The following is a 13,527-nucleotide window of genomic DNA, read 5'->3' as shown; positions in this document are numbered from 1 at the left end:
ATTTGAAATCATGATTTTCCCAATCCCTGATTGTTGGTGTTGGTGAATGGGAAAATTGCACGTAGATCGTCAACACCAGCTGCAGTGCTGGGTTTAGCAGACAACATTCAACACCGTTCTTCAACACGAACTGCCGGAAATATGTCATATTTTTCAAGGTCAATCCCAACACCAGCCTCATTTCAAGTACGGTGTTGTGGCTGGTGTTGGCTTTGTCACAAACACCAGTACCAGGGCCCCGTTGCATAAAACTCTAACCGGAGTTTTCTCCGGTAAAAATCTCCGGTTAGAGTGAAAACTCCGGTAAAAAATAATTAACCGTAGTTTGTCTGTTGCATAAAGAATAACCGGATTTTTTTCCGGTTACCTCCGGTTCATTTCCATAGAAACTCCGGTTAATTTTACCTTAGCTCTGAAGTTGGTGTTTAGTTAACCAGAGAATTTATGAGCACAGATTTAAAGATGGCTGCTGTACTGCATGCTCTGCAAATCGCCGCACTCAGACGGGAAAGGGTTTTCCGCGATCGGCACCATCCGCTCGACGTTTACGATGATCAGCAAATGTTCAAGTTGTATAGATTTACAAGGCAGGGGTGTCTGCACATCATAGATATGATAAGTGATAGGCTGGAGCACAGAACGAGGAGGAATCGTGCACTTTCCCCATCCCTGCAAGTTTTTTTAAGTCTACGATATTACGCGACAGGTAGTGTCATGGATGACACACGGTGCATCCATGGGGTGCACCTGAGTACAGCATCGCGAACCATTCGGAGAGTAACCCTAGCCCTATGTGAACTGAAAGATGAGGTAAGTAATCAATAGAGTAATAACAATCCTTTTTTTTAATTCAATACATTCAACGTATTACCATTGCATTGCCCATGTATCATGAATCTTAATTGCTTACCTACCGGTACCGGTACTCATTTACAGTCAAAACTGTCTGTCAAAACAAAGTTATACCTCAGTTCTAGACTACTAAACCCTTATTTTCTAGAACCAGTTAAGAAGGAGGAATAAAAAAACAATCTATTTCAACATGTAGGGATATGTTGTTTGTGACTTACGAAGTTTTTGAAGAGATTTGGGGTTCTTAAGACGGGCTGAACGAGAAATAAATAAGTTGTGCGTTGATTATCGTTATCAATTATCCCAAACCCAGTCCCGCACGTGCAAATGCGCGTTGGGCATTACAAATATTACGAGACGATACGCACTGTCATTCAGTCAGTCGATCGACTACAGTATTTTATCAGAGCAGCCACCCCATAAGACGTTAAAAGACCAGGTAACACCGGTCAATTTATGTCAATATACTTCTAAATTTACTTACTATTTTCATTTATAATGCCATACCGTACGTACGCAGACAACCTACTCCGAAAACACTTCTATGACTGATCGATGACCACTCACACATACATGCGAAGCGTACAACCGATCGATGTATATCTCGTTTTGTTGTTCTTTGCGAGTTTGTTTTCTATGGAATGCTGAATTTGATAAAATTTGACTTACCATTAAGATCATAAAAATTATATTACAAAATAATCGATCTATTTATAAATGGTCGATCAAAACAATTAATGAACACACAATTTCCATCCTTTCCTAATAAAAGGGTAAAATATATTGTGCGTTACTTTTTCCATTCTTTTAATTCCCATGTATTCGTTTCTCAGAAAATTGTGAGGAAAATATGATTTTTTAAACCCTGGTTTTTTTTAATGAAACCCACGCTCTCGCCCATGAGCAAAAGCAGTCCCTTGACTCCCAACCCCTGGCGTACCTAGGATTTTCCAAAAGGGGGGCAAATATTTGGATGGAGATCTCATCTGCAAAAAAATTCACAACCAAGAAAAAAAAGGTCTTCAACCCCCAACTCGAGGATTTAATTCTTACCGGCCAGAAAAAAATTGAGAATAAAAAAAAGGGTCTTCAGGTTCAAAAGAGCTGGAAATATGTCTGTTTTCACTGCATTTTTACATTAAAAATTATTCACTTTGCTTCTCAAATGGGGGTTGGGGGGACGTCACCTGCATGAATTGTGACTCATCAGAGGTAGTGCCCCCCCCCCTGCTTCCCTTTTCTTCAACTGTTCTCTTTTCTTGCAATTTGTTTCTCTTCCCAACCTCACTTATTACATTTTCCCTTTAATTTCCCTTTCATTTGATATTGCGCCCCGGCCTTCCGGGGGGGGGGGGGGGTTCAGTGTCCCCCACCCACACACACACGCTTTTTGAAGCACTAAAAATTGGCCCCTTTTTGCCCAAGAAAAATGACCCCTTCCAAATGCATTCGTTTTATGTATTAAAGAGCGTCCCTTTCTTGCCTTATAAATTCTCGTTTCCTTTCTTGCTCTTTTAGCGCCCATAATTTTCCTCAATTATCGTTCTTATCCCTTCTAAGTGTATTTTTAAATATAAAAAATCTTTTTAAACTCTTCTTAAGCCCGTTTTAGTTGCCCTTTTTTGTAGTGAAGTTCTAGTAGCATGTATTAATATTGGCCCCTATGCACCTTGATCAAATGCCCCATTTGAATATACCCTTATTTACTTTTGCTTAAATGCACCTTCTTTTTTAATTTGTTCAAATTTCCAGTGTTTTAATGTAACGTATTTGCAGTTAGCATCCTTTCTTTTCTTCACCCCGCCCCAACAAAAAAATACCTCCATGGACCACCAAAATAATGTTCAAGACCAAGAAAACGAAAGAAGAAAGCAAAGAAAAGCGGTTAAATATGATATTGTTCTCAAAATATTATGTCAAACTCTATCAGAAATTAGATTTTTTTAAAACAACTGTCAAAATTTGCTTGTTCGCTTCTAGCTTTAAAGATTTTTTGCTCATATGCCATGTCTTCCCCCCTATTTATCATTTGTTTGCTCAATACCCTACTACAACATACATGGTAGATGTGCTATTTTCTTAATAGGTGTTCTGTTTTTCCCCTGTGCCCCCCGCCAAATTTTCAATTTTGCTTTGCGCGCCCTGCCTGTATATATGCCCCATCACTTTCTTTCTCCTATATTTTTATTTTTTCACACTTTGTTTTCTTACTTACCCCCTTCCATTCTCTTCATGCCTCCTTCCGAATTCCTTTAATTATCCTTTTCAATCCCTTCTATATTTAGATCTCTTTCTGCCCTTATTTTCTACCCATTTCCCTTCTCCTCTCTTTTGATTTTGTTCATTACCTTCAATTATTTCTCTCCCCTTTCCTTTTGAACGTTCCTTCGCTTTTATCTCTATTTCTCAGTTCATTTTATGCCCCCTTCCTTTCTGTAATTTCCTCTCTACCTCATTTTCTTTTTTTCTTGGGGGGGGGGGGGGGGCGTAAATGACCTCAGACAAGAAGCTCTGCCTCTCCATGTTCCTATTATTAATCACATTTTATATTTATTCATGAGATGACAGTGTTTTTATGCAAGAAATTTTTTATTTTTTTATGACAGGTTATCAAGTTCCCTGAAACTCTGGAGAAAGTGAGAGACACCCAAGTTTCCTTTTTTGAGGTTGCAGGATTTCCGAATATTGTTGGGGCGATCGATGGAACTCATGTTAATCTCCACGGAGCACCTCTAGGAGAAGAGGAGTACATCTATGTCAATAGAAAAGGAAGGCATTCAATAAATGTTCAGTTGATTTGCAATACCCAATACAAGATCACGAATGTTGTCGCCAGGTGGCCTGGTAGCACCCATGACAGTAGGATATTGAGGGTATGTTACATTTGAGTGTTACACTGTTGAATTGTATGCAAATTCCTGTAACGATGCTGTTCATCATTTCAATTTAAAACCCTTTAAAATTCCTGGATTGCTGTCATGCAATCTGTTTTAAAACTTTTCATAATTTCTACAATTAACATACATATATATCTTAAATTGATTCCTAATAGATAATTGTACATTAAGATATACAAATATCTTTTATAGTAATTAATAACATTTCGTACACATTTCTCAGTATCAATTTTTTTCTTCATCTAATTATATATTGTTTTTATCATTTCATTTTCACTACGTTTAACCAAGTCAATCACAAACATTAATTTGTTGCCCCCTCTTTTTTCCATTTCATGAAAATACTACAGAACAGTGCAATTGGACAGCGATTCGCTAATGGTGAACTTCAGGGAATCTTGTTGGGGGATTCAGGTTATCGTTTGGAAAGATGGCTCATGACACCTGTGAGAGATCCACACACAGAAGCTGAAAGGAGATACAACAGGTGAAATGTCAAATAAATATTTTATTTAAGTATTTTTTACAACCAATTTCGGTGCTCATTCAATAATAGAAACAGCATACACCAAAAATTAATTTCAAAGTATACACACAATAATAAATACATTTGCTCCAAATGTATTTGCAACAATACTTGAAAAAAACTATTGCTTGTCATTAGGAATAATATAATGTTCAATTCCCTGAGAAAGATATACTTCCCCCTAGTCAATTGCATGGTAATAATATATATTGCATAAATACATTTGAATATATCAATATCAATAAAAAGTTCTATGGCAAGGTCTGACATTTAAAGCCTTGGGTCAGTTAATCAAAAAGTAATATGAATGTATGATGCATGTAGTTGATTGCATGGTAATAAATAATATATTTTGTATAAATACACTTGAAATATATTAATATGAATACAAGTTATTAGGCAAGGTCTGACATTTGATGGATAAACTTGGCTTGGGTTTATTGAGTTTAGTTTCCCCAATAAAATCTCAAACAAATCTTATCACATATCTTATATCCAATGGTTTCAGAGCTCATTGCCGAACCCGGGTCGTCATCGAGATGGTCAACGGCCAGTTAAAGAATAAACTAAGATGCCTCATTGCGTCTGGCCTCCAACTATCCCCTGAAAGAGCATGTGATGTAATAGTTGCATGTTGCGTTCTGCACAATGTAAGCAAGGATCTCAGGGAGCCAAATTACCATGAAGGAGGGGAAGAAGATGTTGAATTACCACCCATTGACCAAGCTTATGATCCTGTAGGAGAAGGAGCAGCTACTAGGAGAGACATTATCGATACTTATTTCACCTAGAGTTCACTTTTCTATTCTGGAATTGAGGTGTCACTATTGCATATATTCATATTAGAATACCAATATTTACCCTTTATGCTGAGTGCAATATATTAGATCCTTTATAATCCAATTTTCAAAGATTTGGAATAGCAATTGAAATAAACATCCAAACCTACAAAATTTTACAGATCAAAGTTTGCAACAGTGATGGAAATTTAGAATAGAAATTCCAGCCAATCTTGAGCCTCCCTCTAGAAGCAAATGCATTAAAAAAGAGAATGACATTGTTGGCTGCAATTATTTTGACTTTACACTGACCATTTTGCAGTATAATGAATTTAGTATTATTGGCATTATACTGAACTTCAAATATTTTTTTTGGAATATTTGAAATTATTTTTTTTTAATGCTGGGAACTTTCATATGCAATATAAAACACAATTTGATCTAAAATGTCCTCATGACTGGATAAATGTGGAGTCTTTTAATTTGTCCCAAAAGTTCGAGGAAGGAAAAATGGTAGTAATGAATATATTAATTTCCCATCAGGAACAGTAATTGACTGATCCAACCAACATGACTAATTTTGCTTGTTTCCTCAGTTGTGTTGCCGAAATGGTTATTAGTGGTGTCAGTATGGACTATGGCATGTCATCAATGATCAGATGCGAAGCACTTTTTTCTTCTATCAATAAAAAGTTCATTCATCTGAATGGTGGTTCTGTATTGCTTATCATCTAAAAAATGCTTTTGAGATGGATCAGAGTATGAGATGGATCAGAATACGAGATGAATCATACAGTACTAGCATTACAGAGTAACCCTATGACATCATAAAAATTCCCTTGTAGCATTTCATTGTTTTTCTGGTTTTTATTATAGGCGCCGCTTTTCTGACGGCGGCAGCGTCAACACCAAATCTTAACCGAAGGTTTGCCATAAGGTTAATCAAGCATTACTGAACATCCTGCCTTAGTTTCAGTTCACATGACCAAGATCAAAGGTCATTTAGGGTCGATGAACTTTGGCCAAATTGAGGGAATCTGTTGAATTACCATAACTTTGAATGTTTATGGATCTGATTCATGAAACTTAGTAAAAAAGAGTAACCAAGTATCACTAAACATCTCATGCGAGTTGCAGGTCACATGACAAAAGTCAAATGCCATTGAACATAGTATTGTATCATTACATGAATGGTGTTTTTGTGAATAATTATTTTATAGTAGTTTTCAAGGTCAGCACTGCTGCTATATTGAATCGCGTGATGCAGGTGAGACTGCCAGAGGCATTCCACTTGTTGATACAATAATTTGGTAGAGCATGATGGTAACCCCCCACAGCCCAAATTTGGTGAGAATCTGTCCCTGCGGGCCTCAAGGTATGACATAATACACAATTAATCCTATTGAAGTCAATTATTGACCTACTTCTAAATGTTAGGAAACAGACAAATAAATAATACATTGACTTCAATGGGGCTAGTTACATATTTTTGAGTTCATATTAGGGCCCCCATGGACCGATTCCAACAAAATTTGGGTTTTTGTGAGTTTCCATCATGCTCTACCAAAATATTGTATAAAAGACAATGAAATGCAAAAATAAATGTAATGTCATTACTTCAGTAGTCTATAGCAGCATGAGTGGATTTTTTTGCAGGATAAATGTATACCAAGGGATGCTAATGAAGAACCAAGAAGCAATTCTACCAAGAAAAAAAAATCTTTTGTTATCTAGTTGAAAGGATGGTCCGGGCTGAAAATATTTATATAAATACATAGAGTAGAATTCACAGAGCAAAGTGCCAAAAATTTCATGGAAATCGGATAAGAAATAACAAAGTTAATGAAGTTTCAATTTTAGCAATATTTTGTGAAAACAGTCATCCCTTTTAGAAAAAAAAATCAATCATGTTTGCTCACATATTCTTGAAGGACCCCCAACATGGCATTGAGGGTCGCTAGAATGCCTTGTTGGGTCTCCAGCATTGCTTCTTGATTCCTCAGAAGCATCTCTTGATACAAATTTCCTTGTGATACCAAATTTCTTTTTTTTTGGGGGGATTTTCTTGATCTTGATCTTGATCCAGATCTTCCTCTCCATCTCCCAATCTCTCCACATCGTCGTCTTCCACCTGTCCCATCTGGTGCAGAAGGTTGCATGCTTCTGTGTTTTGTGAGCACTATATGGATACGATAAATTAGAAATGAATATTAAAACAATGTAAAACTACATAATCATACTATGGTGAGATGTTTAAAGGTAAAAGTCAGTAGTTGCAGCAAACAATTATTTCATGAGAAAGACTCTGAAATCAAGGTTAATTGTCACAATATTATCTTAGATCTAGATCTGGTACATTAATGTACATTTATCCTTGTAAAATCTTTAAATCTTAGCTCGTAATTGACAATTCTGGTGATCATTAACACAGAAAAGCATTATGTGGGACACTGTATTAATATTGCTTCGAAAAAATGGCGACATTTCATGGAATTCTGTGATTATTTTGCTCATTTCTCAGCAATTATGCATTCATATTTTTGGAGGTAGACTTGATAAGAACAACGCACAGGATATCTTTCCTCCCAAAAGTGGAACGCCTTGATAACCCTCATGTCCATGTTGCATGAAATAGATCAATTTACTTTAAAATTTACATCATTTCATAACTTAACCTTGTTTTAGAAATCAACGTTGATAACAAAAAGCTAAGCTAACATAGGTTGAACATTTTACTTCCACTTTGCAACTAACTTTCCAACTACCCATAAATAATTAATACTTACTGGTTGAGTTGCCCCAGTCTCACTATTTTGCCCTTTTATGCCATGTAAGGCTTTGTCCGATATGGTGAGTAGTACCTCTTCCAACATAGGCTTGAACCTGTAGGAGCCTCCGCCTGTACGAAAAAAGGTATGCATTTATCAATATCATGTCTAATACACCCCTCCCTACCCAACAAAATAAAATATATGAGTAAACAGTTCCTTTGCAAGAATTTTTAGTGTTAATTATACAAGGAAATTCAAGTTTTTCAAAAATAGTTATCATTAATTACGACTATTAAATTCAAAATACATTGTTTAGAGTGCTGGAATATTCCGCTTATTAAGCGGAATTAAGCCTTAAAATGAGACCAAATTGGATCTCTAGCCTGTCTACAGTCTAGCAAACTTATATCAAGGTTTTAAGAGTTGAAAAGTATATTTTCCATAATCTTTGGGGGAAATGCCACAAAACCACCTTTTGCAGGATGAGTTCAAGATCTGTGGTCATAAAAAGAAAAATCAATTTCATACTAGAATTTTTTTCAAGTAAAATTGTTCAGGAATGTTACAAAAAATATTAACCACCATAATTTAAATTACATGAACTTCTAGTAATTAGAGCAACATGATTTAATTACATTTAATAAGCACACAAATTCTAAATAATATGTAATTTTTTGTTGTGATCCACAGTCAAGATCTAAGGGGACCATAACAACACCATCCTACCCCATCCCCCCCTTAGACCGACAAGACTCATTACACCCTTTAACGATTGGAGTAAAAATGTCTTCTTCCATTTGTTACGAGAAAGGTAGGCTTACCAGTCTTCTTCTTATCATCCTCATATTTTTTGGCCCTTTTCTTTAGGTCGGACCATGCCTTACGCACGTCATCCCCACTCCTGGGGCATCCGGTCGCTGAAAGCTGCTTAGCAATATTTTCCCAAGCTTGTTTGCGCTGATCAGAGACCTGCATTTAACAAAGGAGGAAAATGTATTGTCATTTTCAAGCATTTGAAATTTATTACATTGGCATTGCAGGAAACAACACACCATACACTTGTACAATAAAAAAAAAACAAGTGGAATGCCTCTTGCAGTCTCACCTGCATTACTCAATTCGGTCATAAAACTGTTACAAATCATGACTAACGCATAAATACAAATAAAAACAAAAATTAGGGGAGGTCCACTTGAAATTTTGGGATGGATAAAAGTAAAAATTTGACAAGCCCCCCCCCAAAAAAAAAGTTATCAACCTAAATTTTAGAAGTGGATCAACTGAATAAGGTCATCAACTTAAATGTTAGGGGGGACCACAAACATTTCAGGGGGGCCTGTGTGAATTTATGGGGGAACGCAGGAAACAAAATTGACAAGCAAAAAAGAAAGGTTATCAACAAAATATTTTGTGGGGGCCATCCCACACCTCAAATTTAAGGGGGGGGGACACGTCCCCTGCTTCCGCCGCCCATGCTAGTGTTTTATCGTGCTATAAGCTTCATTTTAAAATGATGTCAGTCAGATTTCACCTCTGCTGACCTCTAGAGGTAAACTACCTTAAGGTCAACAACCTCAAAATATCAGAATATTGAGGCTTTGCATAATTAGTTCATGGTAAATATTGTTATGTTGCAAAAATAGTCATTGAATATTGACTTTTAATGTCTCTCGATATTCTAGAGAAAATAGTGAGTATAATTTTGTCCCTTGAGGGCTGTCCAAAACAACAATTCATACTTGATTACCTTTTATGTAAGTTTTGAAGAGTGCAGATTGTGATAAAAATATGGCCACAAATAGTATTGTGTTTAATTCTGGCTAGATCTGTGCCTGCTTCATATTTCTAGAAGAAAAAGGTAAATACCTTACCCTATCAGTGGGAGACAAAGGCTTTCCGAAGAGCACAGACCTCTTTTCCCTGACATATGCGCACAGAATTTGGATATGCTGCTCTGTCATATTTTCACGCTTTCGTTTGGTTGGCGTTTTCTGCAATGAAGAAGAAATTTTATTTTAAGAAACCCCCAAAACAAAAGTAACACTGAAATATGACCATGAAATTAAATCACAAAAACATTAAAGGGGAAGTTCACCCAGAAGAAAACTTTGTTGTAAAAATAGCAGAAAAAATAGTAAAATATATTGGTGAAGGTTTGAGGAAAATCTGTTAAAGAGTAAAAAAAGTTATTAGAGTTCAAAGTTTTGGATTTGTGACGTCATAAACGAGCAGCTGCCCCATGTGTTATGTAATATAAAATACATGAAATTCAAATTTTGTATGGTTCCTGATGCCTTAATTTTGTTTTCTATTCATGATCGGGTGTGAAATGATTTGCCTATTGATATACAAAAGGTAGAGTGAAAACAATTTTCTGAGAAAATAACTTTTCATTGATTTTTTTACCATTTGCTATGTAGGAATGCTGCTCGCATATGACGTCACAAATCAAATTATTGAAATTCTAATAACTTTTTAATCACTTGATGATTTTTTCTCAAACCTTTGGGAATATTTTTTATTTTTTCTGCTATTTTTACAATAAACTTTTTGTCAGGGTGAACTTCCCCTTTAAGAATGATAATTTTTCTTTAAATCTACTTGTCAATGAAAGTCCCCCCCCCCCCCCGGCCTAGTAGATCTACTTCTCCTTTAAAAATTTCAATTACAAGTAGATCTAAGTCTACATCAACAAAAATATTATAAAAATGTAATTAATTATGTAACTGATCAATTACTTTGTAATTTTCGGTCTATATATGTCAAGGAGAGGGGGAGGTTTTGATTATAAGATGTTAACTTCCATATGCACCCCCACCCAGCTAGAATTGAAAATAAAATTATGGAGGTTGAAAATGATAATAATAATCTGGAGGTTACATGGTTGAGATTTCTTAAATGAGCAAACTGTTGGGGAAGTCTTTAGTACCGTAGTAGTAGTGTGTTAGTGCGAGCCTGCATGTGTAATCTCGTCGGCAATTCGGAGGACGGGTTTTGTCCAGATTTTAATTTGTATAATAATATGTAGGCCCTATTGGTGAGTGAGCCAACGCAGCTACTTCAGCGGAACAACCAAAATACAGAGACTGATGCTTTTGGTCTAATTTTTGTGAGGCCAACCATCGGTAAAATATGATATTGACCCAGATCTGGTGTTCCACAGACTCTTCCTCATTCAAAAAATATAATTAAAAGAATACAACCTACTTTAGACTAATTAAAGCCTAGTCATATGATGAATAAATACATTAGAATACAAATGACAGTGTTATTATCTTAGTTGAGTGTAAACACAAGTGAGCATTTTATCCCCCAAAGATTAAAAAAAATAATAAGCCAACCATTGGCAACAAGTCTAAGGACAATGTTATAGCAATGTGGAGTCTACATTGGATGATTACAACGCAAATTCAATTTGGTTTCGATACATGATGAATTGACATTTTGAACTGAAAATGAATCATGTCTTATTTCGTGATCGACCTCATTCCTCAGGCTCAAGTCGTCTCTGACTCTGTCTCTGACTCACTCTGCTGAGCATGAATTGGTCAGACATAGAATATCGATATTATAAATAAACAGTATCTGAAATCATAGTATCATCAAGAATTTATAAAACCATAAACAGATAAAGACCTAAGTTAAAAATTCGGCCGTTACGACATCGAACGTCTACTACTACTAACAAACTGCATCCCTTCCATACACGGCCACCTCTACGCCAGAGCTCCGGCGGAGAGGGGCACCATTACTCCGCTAAACTACGGTGTGAGCATCAGCTACAATTGGATTTGTTTGGGCGAAAACCACCGCGCCGTGATGATTAGCCGGGGATAAAATGATACATATTTTCAGCAGAATGGATGAATCTAATAGTTATTATTTCAAAAACTGTATTTCATGATACAATGAACAAAAATAACGTATTTTTAAAAATAAATTACCTCATTTGGTGAAGCCATTTCGTTGACGTTGCTAGCAGACAATCGCAAGTTTACACGGGCGCAATTATTTTTTACCCAAATTTCAGTGCGCATCCTCGTTCACGAATATTCGTGGTTAATAAAACTCTGGTTACCAACCTGAGTTTTCCAAAGTCTTTATGCAATCGATTTTTCAATCTCAGGTAGCCAACCTGAGAAATCTACGGTACCCGAGTTTTCAACCTTAGAAATCTCAGGTTAGAAAAAAAGTTTTATGCAACGGGCCCCAGATGTCAACACCGTACTTGAAATCACCCATTGTGTGTACATGTAGTCATGTATTTACAGTGTACATGTATATGTAGCTGTACAATCGCACATGGTTAATGCACACTGGTTGGTTTAATACATACATGTATGTGTGATGATGCTCTGTTTTGAAAATTAAAAACAACCTCATTTCCTTTTGTCTTCTTTCCTGTAGGTGTTATAATCAGTTCGTCTCCCAAGATGGCTTTAACGTAATCATTGGTGAGTACACTGCTATATTGCTTTCTTTATGAAACTACAATAAAGAGAACTTTGGTCTCTTTAAAACCATAATGGTATGCAACATTTCTAAGATTAATCTGCATGATGTGGTCCTCAAATTATAACTTTCCAGATGAAAATTTTAATGTTAAACTCTCCTAGTCCTGGGGATCAGTGGTTACGAAGGGTCGTGTGTGTGGGGGGCGCGTAGGGTAGAGTTAACCCCAAATCCCTTTGTAATGCAGACGATAACCGTTAACAAAAAGGAAAGAATATATCAATATTTGCAGTTGAAAATATTTTAGAGGTGAACTTGGTAAACACAGGGTTAGGGACCTGAAAATTGGGAGAATGGAATCTAGTTTTATTGGAAGTGGATGGAGCGGATTCTAACGCGATACGAGTTGCAAATTGATCTGGGCGCTGCTTCAAATTGAAAGCCTACTTCAAGGGAATTCAATTTGTATCATCAGCTACCTGGAGCAGACTTGTAGCTTATTTGCCAGAAATGTGGGCGTACTGGGTGTCATAGAAGTAAGGATGTCGAGGGAGAATTCAGTTGGTGTGACGGAAATGTAACTTTAATATATCCTGGTAAGTTTCTTTTTCCCTGTATTGTATAAACAGCTTTATATTTTTGACACTGAACAGTGCACTGCTGAGCGTTTCTGTGTTCTGTAATTAAGTTTTCAATCATGATTCATGTTGCTGTTTTAATTTGAAACTTGACATTGAACACACCCTTTAAACCAAGAAGCCCATAAATGCCTAGAATTATGTGATTCATTTGACATTGTTTCAAAATCTCATCACATGATCCACATTTTGTTTCACTTTTGACTGTGCACTCTTGATTTAACGAAATAAGGTAATCAAGCAAATCATTGTTTATGTTAGCTAAAACATGATTTGCTTGCCATTGTTGACAACACAAGCGGTATCCATTAAAGTGTGACCGGCCCCATTTTCAAGTGTAAACGAAAGTTCATTTAGCTAAAAGCCAATTTACTTGATTGAAATACGTGATTCACCTAGGCATCGTTGAGATGACAACAACATTTATAGCATCGTAAATGAAGAATGGTATATCTAGGAGACCACTTTACATTTCACAAATACATGTAGACATTAATTACTAGCAGATGGGTAGACCCACCTACATGTACCTGTAAGATAACAAGAAAATTTTCAAATCTAAATACGTGCAATCAATGTAATCAGTTACCAGAACTTTGCAAATGTAGACAT

General features: G+C 36.1%; 2 protein-coding genes across 2 annotated transcripts; one reads left to right on the top strand and one right to left on the bottom strand.

Annotated features, from left to right (window-relative positions):
• Nucleotides 1–503: 503 nt before the first annotated feature.
• On the top strand, nucleotides 504–5,911 carry LOC121423992 (putative nuclease HARBI1). The gene is made up of 4 exons (XM_041619552.1): nucleotides 504–810; nucleotides 3,459–3,725; nucleotides 4,100–4,236; nucleotides 4,784–5,911. Exons 1-4 carry the CDS (start codon nucleotides 562–564, stop codon nucleotides 5,064–5,066), a joined length of 936 nt encoding a protein of 311 aa, XP_041475486.1. The 5' UTR covers nucleotides 504–561; the 3' UTR covers nucleotides 5,067–5,911.
• A 1,142-nt stretch (nucleotides 5,912–7,053) lies between these two features.
• On the bottom strand, nucleotides 7,054–12,034 carry LOC121423504. Its single transcript, XM_041618853.1, has 5 exons — nucleotides 11,770–12,034; nucleotides 9,697–9,816; nucleotides 8,647–8,794; nucleotides 7,841–7,953; nucleotides 7,054–7,233 (listed from the first exon to the last, which is right to left on the bottom strand). Exons 1-5 carry the CDS (start codon nucleotides 11,860–11,862, stop codon nucleotides 7,054–7,056), a joined length of 654 nt encoding a protein of 217 aa, XP_041474787.1. The 5' UTR covers nucleotides 11,863–12,034.
• Between the last annotated feature and the right edge of the window lie 1,493 nt (nucleotides 12,035–13,527).

Source organism: Lytechinus variegatus, chromosome 11 (genome assembly GCF_018143015.1).
Source record: "Lytechinus variegatus isolate NC3 chromosome 11, Lvar_3.0, whole genome shotgun sequence".
In the NCBI taxonomy this organism is placed as follows: domain Eukaryota; kingdom Metazoa; phylum Echinodermata; class Echinoidea; order Temnopleuroida; family Toxopneustidae; genus Lytechinus; species Lytechinus variegatus.
This window is presented reverse-complemented; position numbering and strand designations above follow the sequence as displayed.